The sequence below is a fragment of the Spinacia oleracea genome, chromosome 4 (assembly GCF_020520425.1).
Source record: "Spinacia oleracea cultivar Varoflay chromosome 4, BTI_SOV_V1, whole genome shotgun sequence".
Lineage (NCBI taxonomy): Eukaryota > Viridiplantae > Streptophyta > Magnoliopsida > Caryophyllales > Amaranthaceae > Spinacia > Spinacia oleracea.
In genome coordinates this window covers 164,072,508-164,092,502 of record NC_079490.1, presented here as the reverse complement: position 1 = coordinate 164,092,502, position 19,995 = coordinate 164,072,508, and the positions used below count along the sequence as shown (strand labels likewise).

At 36.7% G+C, this 19,995-nt stretch overlaps 1 protein-coding gene across 1 annotated transcript; it reads right to left on the bottom strand.

Moving 5' to 3' along the window:
- Positions 1-96: 96 nt before the first annotated feature.
- Positions 97-18,097, bottom strand: LOC110792584 (uncharacterized). The gene is made up of 20 exons (XM_021997413.2): positions 17,801-18,097; positions 17,508-17,596; positions 17,187-17,296; positions 17,025-17,079; positions 16,319-16,407; positions 16,110-16,176; positions 15,967-16,029; positions 15,547-15,708; positions 15,360-15,453; positions 15,204-15,283; positions 15,055-15,130; positions 14,843-14,886; positions 10,336-10,403; positions 8,338-8,423; positions 6,729-6,886; positions 5,303-6,641; positions 4,841-5,124; positions 2,913-3,122; positions 2,668-2,824; positions 97-660 (listed from the first exon to the last, which is right to left on the bottom strand). The coding sequence occupies exons 1-20, from the start codon at positions 17,910-17,912 to the stop codon at positions 365-367; spliced, it is 3,639 nt and encodes a 1,212-aa protein (XP_021853105.1). The 5' UTR covers positions 17,913-18,097; the 3' UTR covers positions 97-364.
- Between the last annotated feature and the right edge of the window lie 1,898 nt (positions 18,098-19,995).

Genomic DNA, 19,995 nt, shown 5'->3' with positions numbered 1-19,995 from the left:
TAAATATTGTCAAAGTTGATTGATGAATAGTGCACATATGAGAAATTGTGCATGTATTGCGAAACGGAGGTAGTATATACTTAGCAAGGGCATACATTGCCAAATATTTTCATCAATTACTTTCATTGCTTACATATCGCGCTTGCAAGTACAAAATTTCACATTCAAGTTACAAAAGTATCCTGTCAAATGAATGAACCTCATTTGCTTTTTGTCTACAAACTCGTATAAAGATATATATGTATATATTTATATGACTATGTACAAAAAAGAATTACCAATATTGTTTCAGAAAGGGTTGGAAATTTTCCTCCCTGTTCCCTGAATGTAAAAATTACCAAAAAGAATGTAAAAGTTATGTAAACTAACCTTGAGTTTTCAACTGCTTCAATAACACACGAACATTTTCAATTTGTTGACCAAGTTCTTTGACACGATCAAGGTGTTGTGAGGAAGTCTCTGATTCAGCGATTTCTGAAATTAGGGCAGCACATTTGGATTCTGAATTCTCAACTTCCTTCTCAAGCAAGGTTACAATGGTTCTCACAGATGAATGTGAGCTCTTAACGTGTCCATTTGAGGATGGGTTATGCTCAAAGACATCAATCTCACCCCGATTGGGATGTTTTGCGCTAAAAATTTTATCTATGCCTTCATTTCCTGCATATTATAACATATAAGTTCTAGCACTTGAAGTAAATGTAAAAAAAAGATGATATAGTCATGCTATATAAGACAGAATTTACATGTCAAGTAAACGGAGAGAAAATAATACTCCAACCATTAAAAAAAAAACTGTACAAGAAAACAGTAAATAGGAAGAACAATAAAATAACAGCTCCAATAGTTACTCCCCTCGTAATCCATCCGTCTTCCTATTTGTTGTAGCAACAGAAACCAAGGAAAGGAGGACGCCAGTATTTTGCAAGTGTTGAAAGGTTTCACACTTTCACCTAATGACTTAAAAGGTCACGGGTTCAATCCCTAACCAGCCGCGGGGGGTGGGGTTCCCTAATGACCTGTTACACAAGACCGGTTTGCATGCGAGAGGTTCTGGTCCAGTAGGGTCATTCTTCTTACAAAAAATAAAGGTGTAAGTGGACTTAATGTGGTGGGTAAAGGAAAGTAAAAGAGGGAATTTTTTTTGCCGTAAGCGGATAAAACATAATTAGGAATATCAATGAGGAACACACCTTAACAAGTAAAAAAAGAACAACTCCCCCATTTCTAAATGCTACTCCCTCTGTTAGTGCAATTGGAGTAAATAATGATATTTTAATTGTTTGTGGGATAGAGAAATTAAAGAAGCAGTGCAAGTGGGATTAGTAGGAGAGAGAAACAGTAAAGAAATAGCAGCGCGACTTGTCCCATGCCAAAATAAGAAGTGTTGCAAATATTCAGAAACGGCCAAAAAAGCAAGTGTTGCCAGTATTCAGGAAGTATCGAACTTCATGAAACTGATGAAAGCACTAAACCAAGGTACCATAATGAAAGTTCTCAACATCTGACTCAGCAAAATTGTGTGCTCTGAGGTTAGTCACGGAAGCAAAGGTGCTTCGAGTGGCATATCATCAGCTGCAGTGCAGGAAAGAGGAAGGACAGTTGGGAGGAGCTACACTAAATTTAGAACATAGTAGATTAATGCTTGGTTGAACAAAATGATGACAAAATCAATTAGAGGCAACGGGAAATTAATGGTATTAGGCCAGACTCCAGATCCCAAAACAACAATTATTTTTCTCACCTCTCCTTAACCTTTGAATAATAATACTTCGTATAAAACTACAATCTATTCCTTTTTGTCAAGAGAACCAACTCTTTTGTGGTTTTTCTTACCGGCCAGACCAAGGAAATGATGATGTGAAATCCAAATTTTCCCCATTCTATCTAAGATTAAGATTGGTCATGCTGAGGCCTCTCTTCCTCCACCCCCCCCCCCCCCCCCCACCCCCCCGTACACACGCACACATTTTCCCTTTTTCCATAATCAATAATGGCCATCAACAGCAAGATAAGGGAGGAACAGGAAAACATGCAGTTATACTTTTGGATCTGGTGAACATATAAAGGCTTGGCAAAATAAATGACAAATCTATCTGAACCATTTGTGCCCCCGGGAATGGGAAAGGTAAGCGCCAGCTAGAAGTGCTCCATGCTTTTGATGCAAGATATAAACAATATTATGTTATTAGCTCGATTCATGTCATATTTTGGCAAGACCAGCTTTCACCTTTTAATCAACTTTTAAACTATTTTTTGCAACAACTTAAACTTTTAAAAAGTTTTTGTGTTACTTTTCACAGATCACTAGATAGCTAACTTTTATAGTGTTTTTTGTAACTTGTACTGCTTTTTGTTTTACTTCTTGACGGGTTCCTAAGTATTTGCAGTTATAGTATAAAATCAATACAATATAGTGCCACTTACTCTACCAGTGCAATTCTTACAAAATCTAACTTCTTAATGTTTAAATAATTATATTTTTGAATCAAAGGAAGTAGTAACTAGTAAATAAGGCAATAGCATAAGGTCAGTTACCCAGAAAATTCCCACTTTAACCAGCTGATATGAAGAAAATTTCAAAAATTCATGTCATTCAACAGCAAATCCACAGTTGCATCTTTGGATACAGAAAATTAAGTTGCTGTGTAGGAATTTAGAATTTACCGAGGTTGCTCAGTTGATTGATGGCTGCTTGACCAATTGAACCCTCCAGCTTCAGAAGCCGCAAGACACCAGCAGCCACTCTTCCAAAAGAGTCAACTTCAGACTTACAAAGAAAGGCAAGATGCTGTAGCTCATTCTTGGAAACAACAGCCTCGATCTACAGAGAAAAGCACCTCAGAGCAGTGAATATTTGAAAATAATAGTTTGATTATAAGCCGACATTAATCAAGTAAAACACTAATTACCGGTTGTTCAACAGAGAACTTAAGGTTTTCGACCATCCAGTTGCCTGAGACATCATCACAATCATCTTCAGAGACAACCATATGAACCTCAACATTTACCCCTCCGAATTTCGTCATATCTGCTTCTTTAATACCACTGACAGGGAACTCTGAGGCATTGATGCTTGTTTGGATTTGAGGCTTCAACGTCTGCAAACCTTCAACGCCGATCTGCGCACATTATACATTATTGAAATTACATAAGTTGTGCATGCCCAGAAGGGTATACTAGCCAATCAGATGGTCAGAATTTTCAAAGGACGTTGGACACAGTCACACGAGTAAGGACCAGAGGATCCAAGACATAGGTTTCAGAATTCTAATATGGCCTGGTCAGAAGGTGTACTGACCTTGACACTGATATGACTCGTCTTAAACGTCATGAAGTTACTTTTTATCTTTAAACCAAGTCCACATAGAAAGCATAGAGGTTATGGAGAAAGATTAAAGAGCTTAAAGATAGGAGAAAAGGGGGAGATTAAGAAGTTCCATATAAATGTCTCAGAACCCCCACCTCCTCACCCAGAAGTAGAAGAAAATTAAAATGAGATAAGCACGTCATTCATGCAGACAAAATAATATAAAACTTCACTAGTAAAGACCAACAAATGGAACTGGATTTCATCAGAGAAGACACCAGTGTAATGATAGCTTGACACTTCGACAGATGAGTAACATGATAAAAAATAAAATAAAAACCGCACTCTCATTATTGCAGCATGCTTCCCATCAAAATTTCGAACTTGACTCTTGATCTAATACTCCCTCCGTCCCTTAATACTCGACCTATTTTGACTTTTTGCACTATTCACATAATTCACTTTGACCCTATTTTATTTATAGTATATGAAAACAAATGTTAGTATATAATATAGTGTTGGCTTCATCTTAATATGTATTTTCAAAATATTAGTATTTTTATAAGTTTTTATAATATATAGTTAAAGAAATCGGTGGTCAAAGTTGTGCAATGACAAGCGTGTCCGGTCAAAACAGGTCGAGTATTAAGGGACAGAGGGAGTATATTTTATCTCCAATTAAAAGATGAAGGGTGCTACCAGTCAGACCCTAAATATGAATATTGCTTTGATTGCAGCACCTGTCATGGCAATATACCCGTCTATGTGCAAAAGGCTACATCAAAGACTAACATACAATCAAAGTTATGCAAATTAGAGACTGCTCCCTCTTCCTCTCTCTCCTCCATCAATCCCCAAAGGATCGTAACCTTTCAGGGTGTATCCAAAACATTTCAGGATAATATCGGCCAGAGTGTCATGTCAATGAGGGTCAGGGAGCAGGTATCCTATGAGACCGCCATACGCGTAAGACCACAACATTAAAAAAGATAACTATTTGATTAGAAACAAAACCTATTTGATTTGAGAGTATAATTAAGAATAGTAGAACATAACTATTTGATCACAATGTGTAACTATTTGATAAGAAATTGGTCTTATACATAAGACCGTCATATATAAGTTTTTGTATTATTTTTAAGAAAGTAAAATTTTCACTATACTTTATGTCATCCTCCTAATGAGAGCACAACTCCCAATACATGCTCTTTCAAGTTTCAAGGAAATGACAACTCCCTTCCCTTAACTCTCACAATATTTTTCAAAAGAAAAGCTACCTAATATGAGAGAAATAGGAGCCCAATTCCAGCAAAAATAAAACAATTATAAAAAAAAAAAAAAAAAAAGAAAAAAAGGGATCAAAACATTCAGAAGAAGACTAAGCTAATCTATCAATTTGCCGCAACTGCTCAAAGAATTATCTCTAGTTAGTTAGGAAACAGTATTTACCTACCAAAAGAACCACCACAGACTAGACAAGTAAGAAAAATATTGAGTTTTAGGGGTAAATTCAAAAGAATTAATCCTCACCGTTATCAGTTCCACTGGATATCTATGATCGCCACTGGGCTTTATACTGCAATTCAATAGGTCCTTTGGACTATTCTTTGCCTTAATCTTCAAGCTCTTAAAAGTAGTATGCCAACATCTGTCTTCCCTATTAGTATTTTCACGGTTATCAAACCATGATCTTTCTACCATCTCCTGCGCGCTTTCAAGAGCAAACAACCAATTTCTCAGATCAACTACCACATCCACTTCATCTGGCTTTCCCATGTGAGAGAGAAAATTATCATGGCTGTCACATGTTCCGTCTGCAAAATGAAGAGGTTACTTCATTAAAGTTTTTTTTTTTAAATGCCAAGGATACAGACAGCACTGACTGCGATTAGCATAAACAAGTGCCAGACATATTATATGACAATTGACAAGGGACCATGCAAGCTTTTTGATGCAAACACTACAAATAAATTAGCAAGAAAAATCTCATACTTTCTTTCACATAATCCACAGCATGAGGTGATGCCTTGAAAACCATTGACAGTGGGCCGCCAGACAAGTTCTTCAACCCTTTCAAAAGCCCTTCACTAGGGCCCCCGTCAGGCCCAAGAATTCCAAATCGATGCAATAAAGCTTCAGCGTAGTTCATTCCTCCACCCAGACGAACACCATCAATACAAGCTGACACATTCAAGCTATGGCAACCAGCATCCCTAGCTTGAGATGGAATAACATGCACAACACTTACATCAAGAAAAGGAGCATGTTTTTTTCTTCCATTTGAACTACTCTGATCTTTATGCATTACCCATAAGACAGCTCTGAGCTGCGGAGATTCACTTGCAGTCGCCAGAGAACCATTTGTACATGAAGTCAATGCTGCACCGTCGCCAATCACAGAATTATCCTCCACATCTAAACAATCCACTTCCACAGCTTCCCAGCGTATATTTGATGATATAGCAATGACTCCACCAAGGGTTCTATGGCCTACTTTAATGGACAGATCTTCCCCGACAAATTGAACCAAAGGCTTTCCCTGTGTAGTCTTGCATGAATCCTCCAGAAATCTCAATTGAAGGTCCTTTATGGCAAAGCTCACTGCAGTGTCACTGGGAGCCTTAGAAATCAGCTCACCATTCCATGATTCAGTTCTTTGAATTGTCAATTTACTATTGTTTCCTGCTAATGCTATCTTTTCACTTACTTTTCCAAAATATGCATACAGATCAAGGATAAAAAACAATTGCTCAACAGAAGCATTTGAGCAATATTCCTTACAGGCTATACCAAATCTTGCAATACCCCCAGGAGGAGGAACATGAACTAGCTGGCTTCCATCCAGAGTGGCCATAGCTACCTCCACACAAGCTTCCTTCACCTCAACACATCTCCAAGAACCCAAAGATGAATCAGAAGAATATTTCTGACTATCTGCATCTTTAGATGTTTCAAGAGACAAACTTGCATACGAAGCTCCAGCAGACCATTTCTTCTGGCTAGCATCAACAGGTTGATCGTTCCAGAGGCAGAAACAAGCAGGGTCCTTCTCCAAATCAAGCACGCTCATACTTAGTGCAGGGGATTCAGACAAAAACAGATTTTTAATGTGAAGCTTAGCTTCAGCAAACAAATCCTGGAAAGCAGTCTCGCCACCGCAAGCATTATTAGCTTCCTTTGCGGCATCCAATGGAACTGTAAGATCTAGTTCTTTTAGAGTGAACATAAGAGAATTTATGGAAAAATCTGGCAAGACAGAGCCTGAATTGACTACAATTCCATCAGCCAAAAAGGAGCATATTCTCAAACAAGACTCCTCCTGTAGATGGACCTGCACAAGAAGAAGCAAACTTATACTTTAGAATGCAGAAACATAATCTGATCCAAAAAGCTAAAGATGTGATAACTGGAATCATACCAGAAGAGGCAGACAGGAAATTACTGTCTGTGAAGCGAGCAGTGGAGGAGCCGGCGAGGGTGTCACCTGCAGAGAATGGATGTTTATAAATGAAGCAGCCTCATTTGCTTGCCAATATTTATCTCCCAGTGGGTATATTGGAGGAGAGAAGTCCTTTGCTGTCCAAACGAGGAAATAGAATGAGACCTTAATAAGTTTATAACCCCACAACATAAAAATTATGTAGATAAATTGAATCAAGAGAAGTTCCAAAACATTCCCATTTATCAGTATTTCTTTCTAAGAAAAAAATAGAACACATTAACAGCTGAAAAAATTAGTACGGAGAAAGAGAACAAGTTGTCCTCTCATTAGGAAACTAAATTACAGACTGCCAATTTCTTTGAACCTCTCCTATCAATAGTACTGCTCCAGCCGCTTTAGCGCTTAAAGAACTCATTTCCTAGTCAAAAGGTCTTGTGTGCGGGTGTTGTACTCAATGTTGGGGTAACTTTTGACCAGTTTTGGGTTAACTTTTAACCTGTTTTGATTATCTTTGTACATTATGAAGTGATTTTAATGGCCAGATTATTAAAGGGTAATATGGTTATCTTTATACATTATGAGTTATTATAATGGATAAACTTTTTGTAAAGAAAGAAATTTTATCAGTAAAAATAGGTGGCTTTTATTTTATATCTGGGTAACTTTTGACCATTTAGATAACTTTACACCCTACAATATTTATTGTACACCGCCCTTACTTAAGAGTTTGTGCTTCCTAGTTAATTTAGATATGTTCTCCAAAGGTTGCAAACTTGCAACTAGAGGAACTTCATTGGAATTTTAAGTCTTTCAGAAAAAAAAATGATATACTGACAAAGATTTAGAAAGATAGGAAGGGCTACCAGATTTTGCTGGTAACCGACTATCATTATCATTCATTATCATTACCCCATTGCCTCAAATAGGCTCCCGCAAGAAGCGGGGTAAGGGGGGGTCGGCTGTACGCAACCTTACCCCTGCAATTGCAGAGAGGTTGTTTCCAATTGCTGGTAACCGACTCTCTACCAGATTTTACCAGCCATCCAAAATATTTCCAGTAGAAAGTGCAACTAGGGATAACACAGGGAAACAGTGCAGGCGCTGGAGGAAAGGGAGAGGGAGTTTCCAAAAAAAATTGTTTGTCTTTCATTTTAAATACTCCCTCCGTTTTTTTGTTTTTTTCTTTTGATGTATCAACTTTCCAAAGAGGGGTGTATTTTTTTATGTATCCACTTTTACTTTATTCTATTTTTGGCAATCATTTTTTACCATCTTACCCCTTTTCCCAAAAATAATTGAACCTTTTCATCATCTCTCTCCTACTGTACCCACTATTACTCATTAATTTATTACATCTCCCTTACTTTTTCCACAATTTTCTTACACCCAATCATTACTCCTCGAAACAAGAGTTTGCAGTAAATAGGAACATAAAAAAAAACCGGAGGGAATAGTTGTTTACAAGTTTTTTCTTTTATTAATTTCTGGACGAATATTCCAAAATAGCTTACCATCCATAGGCTTAGAGCTAAAAACCTGAATTAACCCACAAGTGTAAGTATGAAAAGAAACAGAACCACTGTACCAAAGTTTGGAATCTGCTGAGAATCTTTTTCTGATGCCTGCATTGATGGTTGGATTAGAGTGCATGGAGGCCGAGAATATGTATCCCTGCATGGTGATCATCCCAAAAGCACATTACATATCTCTCGGAGAAAATAAAAATATCACTCACATTAAGCATTGTTCTTAAAGGTGTCACTTTGATGTCATTTACCAAAGCTAGTGTCTATTGTTCAACATAAAGTTGTAAGATTTAAAATCCATAAATAGCAAAGTTCCATCCAGCAAAGGAGAGCAACGGGTAAATGTGATAAGCAACGTAACCTTTTTTTCTTTATAAGAGAAATATGGAACCAAACTTGTTTGCGCACATTCGGACCTTGTGTGAACAGGTGCAAATTAATAAATATGCTAAACAAAAGAATCTAAACTTATATGCTAGACTTCAAGTGTAGAATTAAAAAAAGTATCTCTTTCTAAATACTTCTTAACGATTATATTTAACCTTAAACATAGAGCCCCACTGCTGCCTTCTGTCTCTACCATCTAAGAAAATTCAATATCCTTTTTGACATTAAACCAGATTATTAAGGTTAGCAAAAAATTGTAGTTTCCATAAGTCATCCTATACGTGAACCTGTAGAATCCTAGAGGTAATATAGCAAAGGTTGATAATTTATGCTCGTCGGGGGAAAGTGGGATTAATCTCTCTAACAAGCTAAGCAAGAGGTAATATAGACAAAGATAACCCCCCCCCCCCCCCCCCCCCCCCTCCTTCTCTCCATTTCACCAACTCCTGACTACACCACCCACCATTTGAAACCCCTTCGTTATCCACATGTGACTGTGAGTTGTCCGGCATTAAACAAGAGAGAAAAACGATTTGTGGTTGAGTGGTTAAAAATTCGATTTGTGGGTTTCCGGAAGGCAAAGGAGAAAAAGGAACTGTAGCAATAAGTCGTTTCAGCAATCCTTTGAACAATTTGGTTGGAACAGAATTCTCAGATTTTTAAAGGAGCATCTGTTTCATGTCATATATTATGGGATAAAGTAACTTTGTTGGCATCTTTGTGGACTAAGGCAGCTGGGATATTAAAAACTTACTCAATGGGGGAGCTACAACGGAACTAGGTAACTTGTAACTAGTTTCTTATGATTGTCCCCTCGCTGTACTTCTCTCCTTTTTCTTAATAAAATATTTATACCTAAAAAAAAAATTAAAAAAAAAGAGAGAAAATAACCACTTTATAAGCCTGGGAATTACTCCTCTATTACAAATTACTTTTATATCGAACCTCCTCTGAGATTGTTTTTCTTTTTTTTTGGTGTTACCACCCGGTTCACCCTTAGGGCTAATCCAGACTCGGGGCGATTTATGGGTGGATAGGTTCAAGTCCCCTCCTAATTGTTGTTGCAGGAGATCGAACACGCGGCGCTCCCTATCAAGTTCAGCCCAAATCACCACTGAACCAACTGGTACCTCCTCTGAGATTGTAAGTGGATCAAACTCTCCTCTCTTTATCAGCTTCATTTCATATTTCTCTATAAAATTTACCCGGGTCATTACCGTAATCAGAAAATAATAAAAATAAAGTAAAAAAACCAATCTAAATTTTATCAATCTTCAAAGACATGGAAGCCTAATCACCTAGCAAAAGTAATCCAGAAGCTGGAAAAACTAGACTGTTTTTAGCACATATTAATGCGTGAATAATCAAAGCTACAGGAGATCATTTCAAAAAGGATTAATCCCATAATTAGTGCATGAATGGTCCAAGCTACAGGAGATCATTTACATGAAATAAGGTAAGCACAAAGTATATAGGCCATGAACAGTTTAGGCACCCAAACTGAAGAACCTGGAATGCAAAAAAGGAAATTCAGGGAACAAAGACATCTACAACGAACATTATTGGGCAATGCGTAACTGCGTAAGTACAAATATCAAGATAAGAAGATTGCGCAAAACCAAGGAAGACAGAGGACAGCAGACTAACGATAGATTAGAGATAAAGTTCACCTCAGAAAAAGTCCACCAATCATAACTTGAGTCAAGTTTTTGGCATTTTGTCCATCAGATGTACTTGCCTGACAAAAAAACTAACACAGTTGGCTAAAGACGCAAGAAAAAATACCCACAGATATTCAGGATAAAATTTGCACATTTGCACAGTAATGAAAAGCAGACCAGTAGATAGGGGGTGAAGTAAGAACACAAATCTTCTGCAGATATATGATGCCACTTGATAAGGAACTACTACTACAAGCAGGGTGCATGAACACATTCAAACAGTGAGTATATTTCTAACTTCAAATTTCCAAAGATCACAGAGTGTTTTGATAAGTTACCATCACAATCTAGAAGAAGATACAGGCTCACTAAGAATGTCGATGAGGACAACAGAACAGTCTATCAGTATCATAATGCAAATGATACTCTTCCTAGATGGCAGTAAGATTATATATATACAAGTCAACATCAGGTCCAGGTTACGGATAGCAATGGGTCCAGACCCTACCGCACCACCCTACCTTAATTTAAGGGTATGGGTCTCAGTTGTCTCTTGTCATATACCCTATTGGTTCGGGTAGGGTATGGGTATATGTATTACTGGGAAGGGTAGGGTCCGGGTCCAAATTTTTGACCCTACCATAGAGGCATAGACCATCCCGCTTAGTTTCACACACGCACAAAAGCCAGACTTCAAAAAAAAATCAAAACCAGTGCATTAGTCGTTTCCACATGATAAATTGTCGTCACTTTACCAAATCAGACATTTATACTTAGAGACAATTGTTAAGGACATTTTACTTCCCTTGGGAAAAAAAAGGTCATACCTAGTGCACAAGGCTCCCGCTATTTAGCACAGAGTCTGCGGAAGGTACTCCAAATGTACGCAGCCTTACTCTTATTTTCATAAAAAGGTTGATTTCAGGAATCGAATCGTGACTTATCGGAGAGCAAATAGACACTTGACCATCGCGCCAAGGAACGACCTTGATAATGCAAGAAAATGTTCATTACCTAGTCGTTGGTTTGACGCTCACCGGTAAGCTTTTATCACCCATCAGGCAACCGAGGATGCAAATATGGACTAGGATGTCTTGCAAGACTTGTAGCATTTTTAGTTGTTGGTCATGCCTCCATGTATTCAATTTTTGGCACATTACATACGTTAAGAAAAATAAGCGATTAAAATTATTCAAACAACTGATAAAGGACCTATTTTTTATCCTGGACCCTACCAGGCTACCCTATTAGACCCTACCCACACCCTTTTAGATCCTACCCATACCCTATTACAACTCTGGGTAAGGGTATGAGTACACATCAAAATTAGGGTATTTCCATCCCTAGTCCAGATGGAAAGAGTTCAAGAAGATGCCAGCTAGTCCAGAGGTAATGCAAGAAAAGGAAGGTTCTGTCAGAAAAGCTTTTATCCGCCAACTACCTCTTTAAGTTCTGAAACCAGTCGTCCAGTCCCCTCCTTCCATTTGAAAATTTAAAGTTAGGTATAACAGGAAGGTCTTAGTTTTTTTTTTTTGTTTTTTCATTTCTATTTTGTGTGTAGTAGCCTAATGGCATTTGTTCAGTTTGGAACAATATTCACTCGTTGATTCTAGACCCACTATCATCCTTCCCTATTCCTCTAATTTAATTATGTCACCACTATATGTTGAAGAAGTACTCTCTTTGTAGGTGTCTAAACCATCTTTAAAGACTTTGTAGCAAAAAAGGTTGATCCATTACCTTATTATTTGGTACCACTAGTCCACTATCATTCATTTGTCTCAACAACTCATGCCCTTACTGGCCTTACGTTCCCCAACTTCAAATAATACCCCACTACTATCATAGAATCACACAAAAACATTGTGTCGGTCAAAGTCTGCCAAGTAATCGGGATGGAGGGAGTAATGAACAATATGCTGCTCCTAAAGGTTGCACCACCAATCTTAATCATAACTTTTGACGTATCTGATAATGACAATAAATTGCAGTTCTCCAAGTCAGTCCCTGCACTAAAAATGAAATAGCAAACTTGGGTGTTGTTTGGTTGAACGTGAATAGTACCTGGAATCATCGGGATCAATGGAAAAAGGAGAAAATACGATATTTCACTATTCTATTACCTTGGAACTAAGTTCTCAATGTATTAGAATTACATAGAGCACAGAAACTTGATCACAAAAACGAGGCTTGGTAAGTGCAACTGCACACGTTCATCTAATACCAAAATACTACTAGGTCATTATGGAGGATGCTATTGTCTTGTCTGCTTCTTTTTTTTGGTTGGCATTTCATGTATAGTTGATCCATGAACCAAATGGAACTTTGAAAAGCCTAGGATCAATAAACAAAACAAGGCATAAGTGCCAATCAATCTTATCTATTTCACTTATCTCCCTAGGTTATCAAGAGAATTTCTTGCATGGATCCTTAACCACTACTTTGAGCCATTCCATAGTTATGCAATCATATGTATCTTTTGATAATCAAACGTTTTGAATAATTACCGGTTGGTAAATAATTCACCCCGATAATTTAGTGTACTTCCATTCAGTTAGGTAGGGGTGCAAATGAGCCGAGACTCTCGATAAACTACTCGGTTCGGGCTTGGTTAAAGCTCGTTCATGTTCGTTTATTAAATAAATGAGCCGAGCTTGAACAACTTTTGAAACTCGTTTAATAAACGAGCTTGAACATGAAAATATGTGTGCTCGTTCATTCAAGTTCATAAACAACTCGTTTATTTATGTACATGAACAAACGTCTATTTATGTTCATAATCAAATTTGCCATACATATATACATAAAATTCGTATTGACTTTTAACATCCAAAAAATATTTTTCATAGAATAAAAAATATTTTTGAACTTAAATAGCTAAATAAGTGCATATCAAAATTATGTTTTCAAATGCTTAAACTCTAAGGCGCAAAGCTCGTTTAAGAAAAAATAGATTATAACTAGATTTTCATAGGACTATGGTAATTAAAGTAATAACATGAATTATTGGTCTTCCTCATCTATTTTCACATCTATATTCTTTAAGTCTCATATAATCCTATCAAACTTATCGATATACACCTAGATTGAGGCGTCTTCTTCCATCTTGTAAGTATACAATTTGGATTTTAGATAGATCATGTTTGTTAGAGTTTTCGTCATGAAATTTGTCCCTAACTTTTCCCACACGCCAGGAGCTGATGCTTCTTCATTTACCAAAAATGCAACATCCCTCGCTAAGGCACCAGATTTCAGGATCTAACTCATCCCAATCCTCATCCTTCATATCTCCGGGTTTTTGCTCTTTTCCTGACTAGCGCTTTGTGCAGCTTTTGTGAAATTAGCAAAATTTTCATTTGCATCCTCCTATAGGAAAAATCATTTTTCCCATTGAACTTTTCAATTTCATATTTCCCAACTTTTACCAGTCCACTAGTACAATCCATTATAAATATTTTTCAAAATAAAAAATTTAACCACGTAATATTTTAACGTTGGCTCTGATACCAATTGTTAAAGCTCGCAACGAAAATTTGACTTCTACTAGATAATATGAAATCAATACCTCACAAATATATAATAATTTGTGCATGAACAAACAACCCCTACGAAGAAAATAATAAATGTAACATAAGTAAAATAAAATTTTCTTAAACTAAAATTTTTATGATGTGGATTATATTGAATGATTACTACATTACGATCTAAACAATTTATAACATCTTACATGTTATAATACATAATGCTTAAATTCTATTACTAAAGAAAACAACGGAACATGTTTTTTTCTTACCATTTTGCCATGACATTTCCTATTTTCTCTCCTGCAAATTCTCTTCACTATTCACATTAATAATGCTTAAATTAGAGAATTAAATAGTTTGTTAATTGTAACCATTAATTCCCATAAAAAGAAAGTCGGGAGTTCCCATAGGAGTTCCCATAGTACAGAAGTGGACAGGTTGTGGCAGCCCTAGTATATGCAACTTTGAATCCTCTTCTTATTATACATGTGCATTAAAAGGCATCACTCCTTATTGGTATAAAATTTCCTGATGGCCAACTTTGTATCAAACCTAGCTACAGCCTACAGTATATGTTATCTTTTGGCCAAACAGTGGAGGAAGCAGGCTCACAAAGAATGGAAATAATTTATATGACTTCAGTTGCGTGACTCTTATTTGGTTTCCCTCAACAATTGGCACAAAGAAGTTGCACAAAATATTAGATAAATAGAATGTTCACTGATCTGAAATTTTCAATCACTTGTAAATTTTGACCATTTACTTTTGCTAAATGTTATCAAGTATAATGTCGTTGAATTGATTTTTTATATACTTTCATAATACTGAACTTTAAGATCTTTTTTAGAAAAAATAATTAGAGATAATAAAGTTATTTTGGCAAACGTGTTAGTCAAAGTGTTGCAATTTTTTTGAATATTTTTTCAAGGTTTGAGCCATTAGACCAAAACCAGACTTCTACAACAAGGACACAGAGTTAGAAATTACCATACCCGAGAAAAGTGGAGTGATTGCATCAGAAGTTCAATCCTGAATTCTGCAATAAACTAATTGTCAGAATATGTCAAATATGGGAAAAATGAATTGTTTTTATTCACAGTTTGTAGACTATACACTGAAGTGCCACAACCATTAATTCTGCAGTTATACCAGCATTGAAAGCATAAAATGAGAAAAAGGTTAACAAATTCTGAATAGGACTGACCTGTATCTCTAATGCAGAGAAAAACATGGTCAACAACAATGGAGACTAATGAACGCCCAGCTGCTTCTGTAGATCGCTGAGGATACACAAAGTAACCTTAAATATCAGCTAGACACCAATATATTTTAAGACAAAAGGTCAGGCAGAACCTGTTGTATCCTCGGATCCACATCTCCTCTATTAAGGCAGACGTAAAGTCCCGTTAAGAAGCGAAGAAAAGCCCGTAGTCCTGGTAGACCGAACAATAGTTAACTACAGAGTATATGTCAGAATGGAATTAGATCAAAATGCGTTGCATCTCTAACCTGGTTCACTCAAAGCAGGACAAACAGCTTCAGTTATATGCAACCTGGCCTCAAGCCCCAGAGGATCATTAAGCTGTGTCCTCTGTACTGTTATCTGATGAAAAGGCAAAGAAAATGCTGAAGAACTGACTTCTTCGAGACACTATTTGCAGATTCATGACTATTCAAATGAAAGATGACAACTTACATAAGCCTGTCCTGATATCCCCTCAAGAAAGCGTTCACCACCGAAGAACAAACGGTTTGCTCCATCATCGTCTCTCTTACTTGCTCCCTCTTGAACACGAGCATCCATAAACATGTCAGGGTGAGGAAGGAGATCAATGGACAGAGATCCCCATTCAAGTTTCTGGCAGAAAAGAGAACAGGAATCGTGAAAATTCTTGAATGACCAATCAATGATTCAAAAACCGGAACATGAAATTATTAATGGCCAAACAATAGCAACAACAGGCAAAAATAATGAAATACCGCAGACAGGTGATTGAAGAATTATAATCAAACATGGACACCCAGATAGGTACCACAAAAAAGGCTGTTCAAGGCTACCATAATTTATATCACAAAGAGTCCTAAACCAAAGGAAAATAGACGGCAACATAGTTACTTTAAAGACATATATGAAATCCTTGTTGCTGGAGAAATCCCTTGCTTCTTTAAGATTGACAACCTGCCAGAAAAAAGGTGTATGCATAAATATTTGTTTCAGGTAAGAAAAACAACAGAGGACACCCATAATAGTATACCAACCTCCCAGTTTTCATTAGTGGTGTAAAGTAGAAGGTTACGCATAGTGATCGATGCCATAGGAGGTGTCCTACAAAACATCACAATTACAATGATATATACATATATATGCAACCATTAACTAAAATGTAAAATGCAGCTTATCTTCCAAATTTATAAGCACTAGGGAAAAGTAATTGATATCTGTACTTAAGTCAAAAGGTTGAAGTTACCATGTTGCTCCACCTTGGCGACGACCGCCTCCTCGAGTTTCAAGAAGAAGATTGACAGTCTGTACTTCTATCGTCATCCCATCCGCAATCTGATGCCGCGAAGATAGTCAGATATGATAGAAACAACACTGCTTATTGTTGGTACGGCTGATAGAAATTCACTAAACCTCCTAGTGAAGAATGTTTTTCCCGTCAAAGTAATTATGAGCTTACACAAAAAGCTCGTTCCCATCAGCATGCATAACAAAGCATGACAATTGAATAAAGTTAAGGAAAACTGGAAAAGAACTCCTGCATGAGACGATCATAAATACAACTTGGGCTGCAAAATTTCCAGCGTACTATTTCAACAACTTCTCATACAATCACCGCACAGCCTTAGAGGGAGAACCAAAGGCAATTGAAAAACTTCAGGAAGGAGAAGTCCTGTGCCGAGTGAGGCCCAAGGGGTTACTAAGCTACTTCTATTTCCCAACTAAGATGGGGGGGTCTGGTTCCACAGCACATACATTAGGCTAAGTTCTTTTCACAAGAAACCCTTATCTGAACTTTTCTGAATGAACCTAAACTTATTTGAACTTATTTATGGTTTTCATATGAACTTTGTAGCCCTTATCTGAATTTATTTTTCCCAAAACATATTTTAAGATGAAAAGAACAAGGCCATAACAATCCTGATTCCTTAGCAGATAAGAAAAGAATTTACCTTATCAGCAAATCCATAGCCGCTCCCCCTCCCTGAACTACTAGTGGATTGAGAACTGCAAAAAAACAACTCCATAAATTTTTACAAACACGAACTACAGCCCACCAACAAGCTACAAAATAACACTCCTTTCAATTTGAATCTTTAAAGCATTGATCATACCTGCTAGAACTCTGATTTGTATCTGCATCTGCATTCTCTTCAAGAACCAAATCAAGCCTATCTATTTGCACCACAATTGGCTCTACTTGCACATTGCTTACAGACGGTAGCTACACTCAAACAACAAAAACTCAAGTCTCAATCATTAAAACTCAGACAGAATCTCCGCTAGATTATACACATTTACACTACCGTAACTTCACCTTTTCACCTCCCTACCAATCATTACTATATACGGTGTACAAGATAACTAATTTTGCAATCAAAATGTCCATTCAAAATAACAATTCAACCAATCAAGAACAGTGAACGATTACATACCACGATTTCCAATTTCCCTAATTTAGCTGTCGTAACAGTAATCGCCGGCGGCAATCCAAGACTCGAATGTAGCGCATCTCCATCAATATCTAAATCAAGGAAAATGATCAACACCAATCCATAAAATCCACAAAAGATTTCAAAATCACGCAATTAAAACTAAACAAATCACACAATCAATTGCATTTCTAGCTCGTAAATCATCCTCTAGCTCAATTCAGCTAATCATAAACCCAAATTTCGATTCATTTGCGAAAATCGAAAGATTTAACGGTAGAAAAAGGAATGAAAACCTAAATTGGAGAGCTGAACAGTGCGGCCTTGAAGCTTAAACTGATCTCTGGTAAACGATTTCAACCAATATTTAAGCGTGTATTCCAACGCTCTTGCAAGTATCGACTCCATTTTTCACTCCCTAGAAAGTTCCAGAAGTTGTGTTCCAGCTGTTGGAGCGATTAACAGGTGTCTGAAAACCGGGAATGGAGGCCGGAATACCAGAAGCGGTTTTGGAGGAGGGATGAGAATAATGGTGGTTATTTTTGTGTTTGCTGTGCATGGAGAGAAGAGTTATTGCACACATAGAGTGCGGGTCGGGGAAAGAGAGGAGAGAGAATAGAGATGGCACACTGGCACGTGTGGTGGGAATTGAAGAGAAAGTGAGTGGCACGTGTACACGTGGGAGAGTTTCTTTTGCTTTTTTTTAGTGGGAGGGGGGGAGGTCGGGAGGATCCGGAAGAAGGGTATCGGATCTTGGCCTCTAGTCTTATTAGCCCTTGGGTGATTGTCATGTCAGAGGTAAGGCGGGCCATGCTCAAGACTGGCAAGGTGCGCGCGTTTCTAAGGAGAGAGAATATATATGCCTTTTAATAATCCAAGTGTCACAACAAGTTTCGTCGGAGTGTATTTTTGTTTTATAAATACTCCCCATGTCCCTTAATACTCGATCTATTTTGACCGGACACGCTTGTCAATGCATAATTTTGACCACCAATTCCTTTAACTATATATTATAAAAACTTATAAAAATATTAATATTTTGAAAATACATATTAAGATGAAGCCAACAATATATTATATACTAACATTTGTTTTCATATACTATAAATAAAATAGGGTCAAAGTGAATTATGTGAATAGTGCAAAAAGTCAAAACAGGTCGAGTATTAAGGTCGAGTAATCTTTAAAATGTTTAAGCACGAGTAAAGTGTATGATAAATTTTAGGCAAGTTTGCCAAACAACCTTTTAAAATCACTTTCTTGCAAAAAAACAACCTTTTAAAATTTTTTTTTGCAAAAACAAACCTAAAAGTAAAAATAATTTGCGAGAGACGGCCTTTTGGTGTTTTCAAGCGTTGACCATCGATATTCCGGTTTAACTTGGCCGATTTTACTTATTGCACCCACTTTCCCTCCCTTTTTCTCACTTAAACCCATTTGGAGCCAAAGTTTATGCCCAAAAAAAAACCCCTAAAATTTCAGACTTCTCTGTTCTTCTTCCCCGACCAAAGTTTTTTTCCTCTCTTCCTGCTTTATCATTTGCATGAAATTGGTAGATTGCTTCTATACTAAGTGATTTTCGACACTCTACCACTAATTTTTGGTAAGTTTTGTTCATTAATTTTGCCTAATTTTAATGTAGGAAACATAGTGTTTTTACCCCCAATTTTGTGAATTAATTCGGTTTTCTTGATGGAATTAAAAAAACATTCAATTTAAGTAGGTGAACAAAGTGATGTTCGACATTCATCACTTACAGCATTCAATGGATGAAAAATGATTGTTGAGCTTCATTAATGGCGGTTCAGAGAACTTCATTTTCCAGTTTTTTTTTAGGTTTTAACCAAATAAATTCCATTTATATGGGAGGGAAATGAGGGAAAAGGGTGTGAATAAGAAAAAAAAGAGCACGTGACCGACACAAGGAAAGTCAAGCCGGAAAATCGATGGTCAACGTCTGAAAACACCAAAAGGCTGTCTCTCACAAATTATTTTTACTTTTAGGTCTGTTTAACAAAAAAACAATAAAAGGTTGTTTTTCGCAAGAAAGTGGTTTTAAAAGGTTGTTTTTGGCAATTTTGCCTAAATTTTACCATTTTTTATAATTTTTACCTAATTTTTGTAAGTTTTAATATATTTTTATATTATTACAAAATTTGGAAGATAAATATTTTAAAGGGCTAAATGATAATTTTATGCATTATTATTGATTTTAAAAATAAATAAATTTTATTAAACTGAAAAAATTATTCACTAAAAAATATTCCGTAGATAAGTTTTACGTATATAAGATTAACTTTTAAACACTTTTTTTTTTTTTGACAAATGCTAAGAGAAAGAAAAACTAATTACTAAAGGTCGTTCCTGTCCGCCTGCACATGTTTGCAATCTCATGTGCCCTTGTAACCTTGTCACGGTCCACTTTTAGGATTGTGCATCTTCTGAAAGAGGACGCTATCCTCCGAATTTCATGAATGTTTCAAGTTATCTC

What these genes read in the sequence shown, in the direction of transcription:
- LOC110792584 (XM_021997413.2), bottom strand. Translation starts at nt 17,912, where the DNA reads ATGGAGTCGATACTTGCAAGAGCGTTGGAATACACGCTTAAATATTGG. An exon ending in TCAGCAGATTCCAAACTTTG is followed by an intron (nt 6,887 to 8,337) that starts GTACAGTGGTTC and finishes TCGTTTGGACAG; the next exon opens with CAAAGGACTTCTCTCCTCCA. An exon ending in CAATCAACTGAGCAACCTCG is followed by an intron (nt 661 to 2,667) that starts GTAAATTCTAAA and finishes TATAATATGCAG; the next exon opens with GAAATGAAGGCATAGATAAA.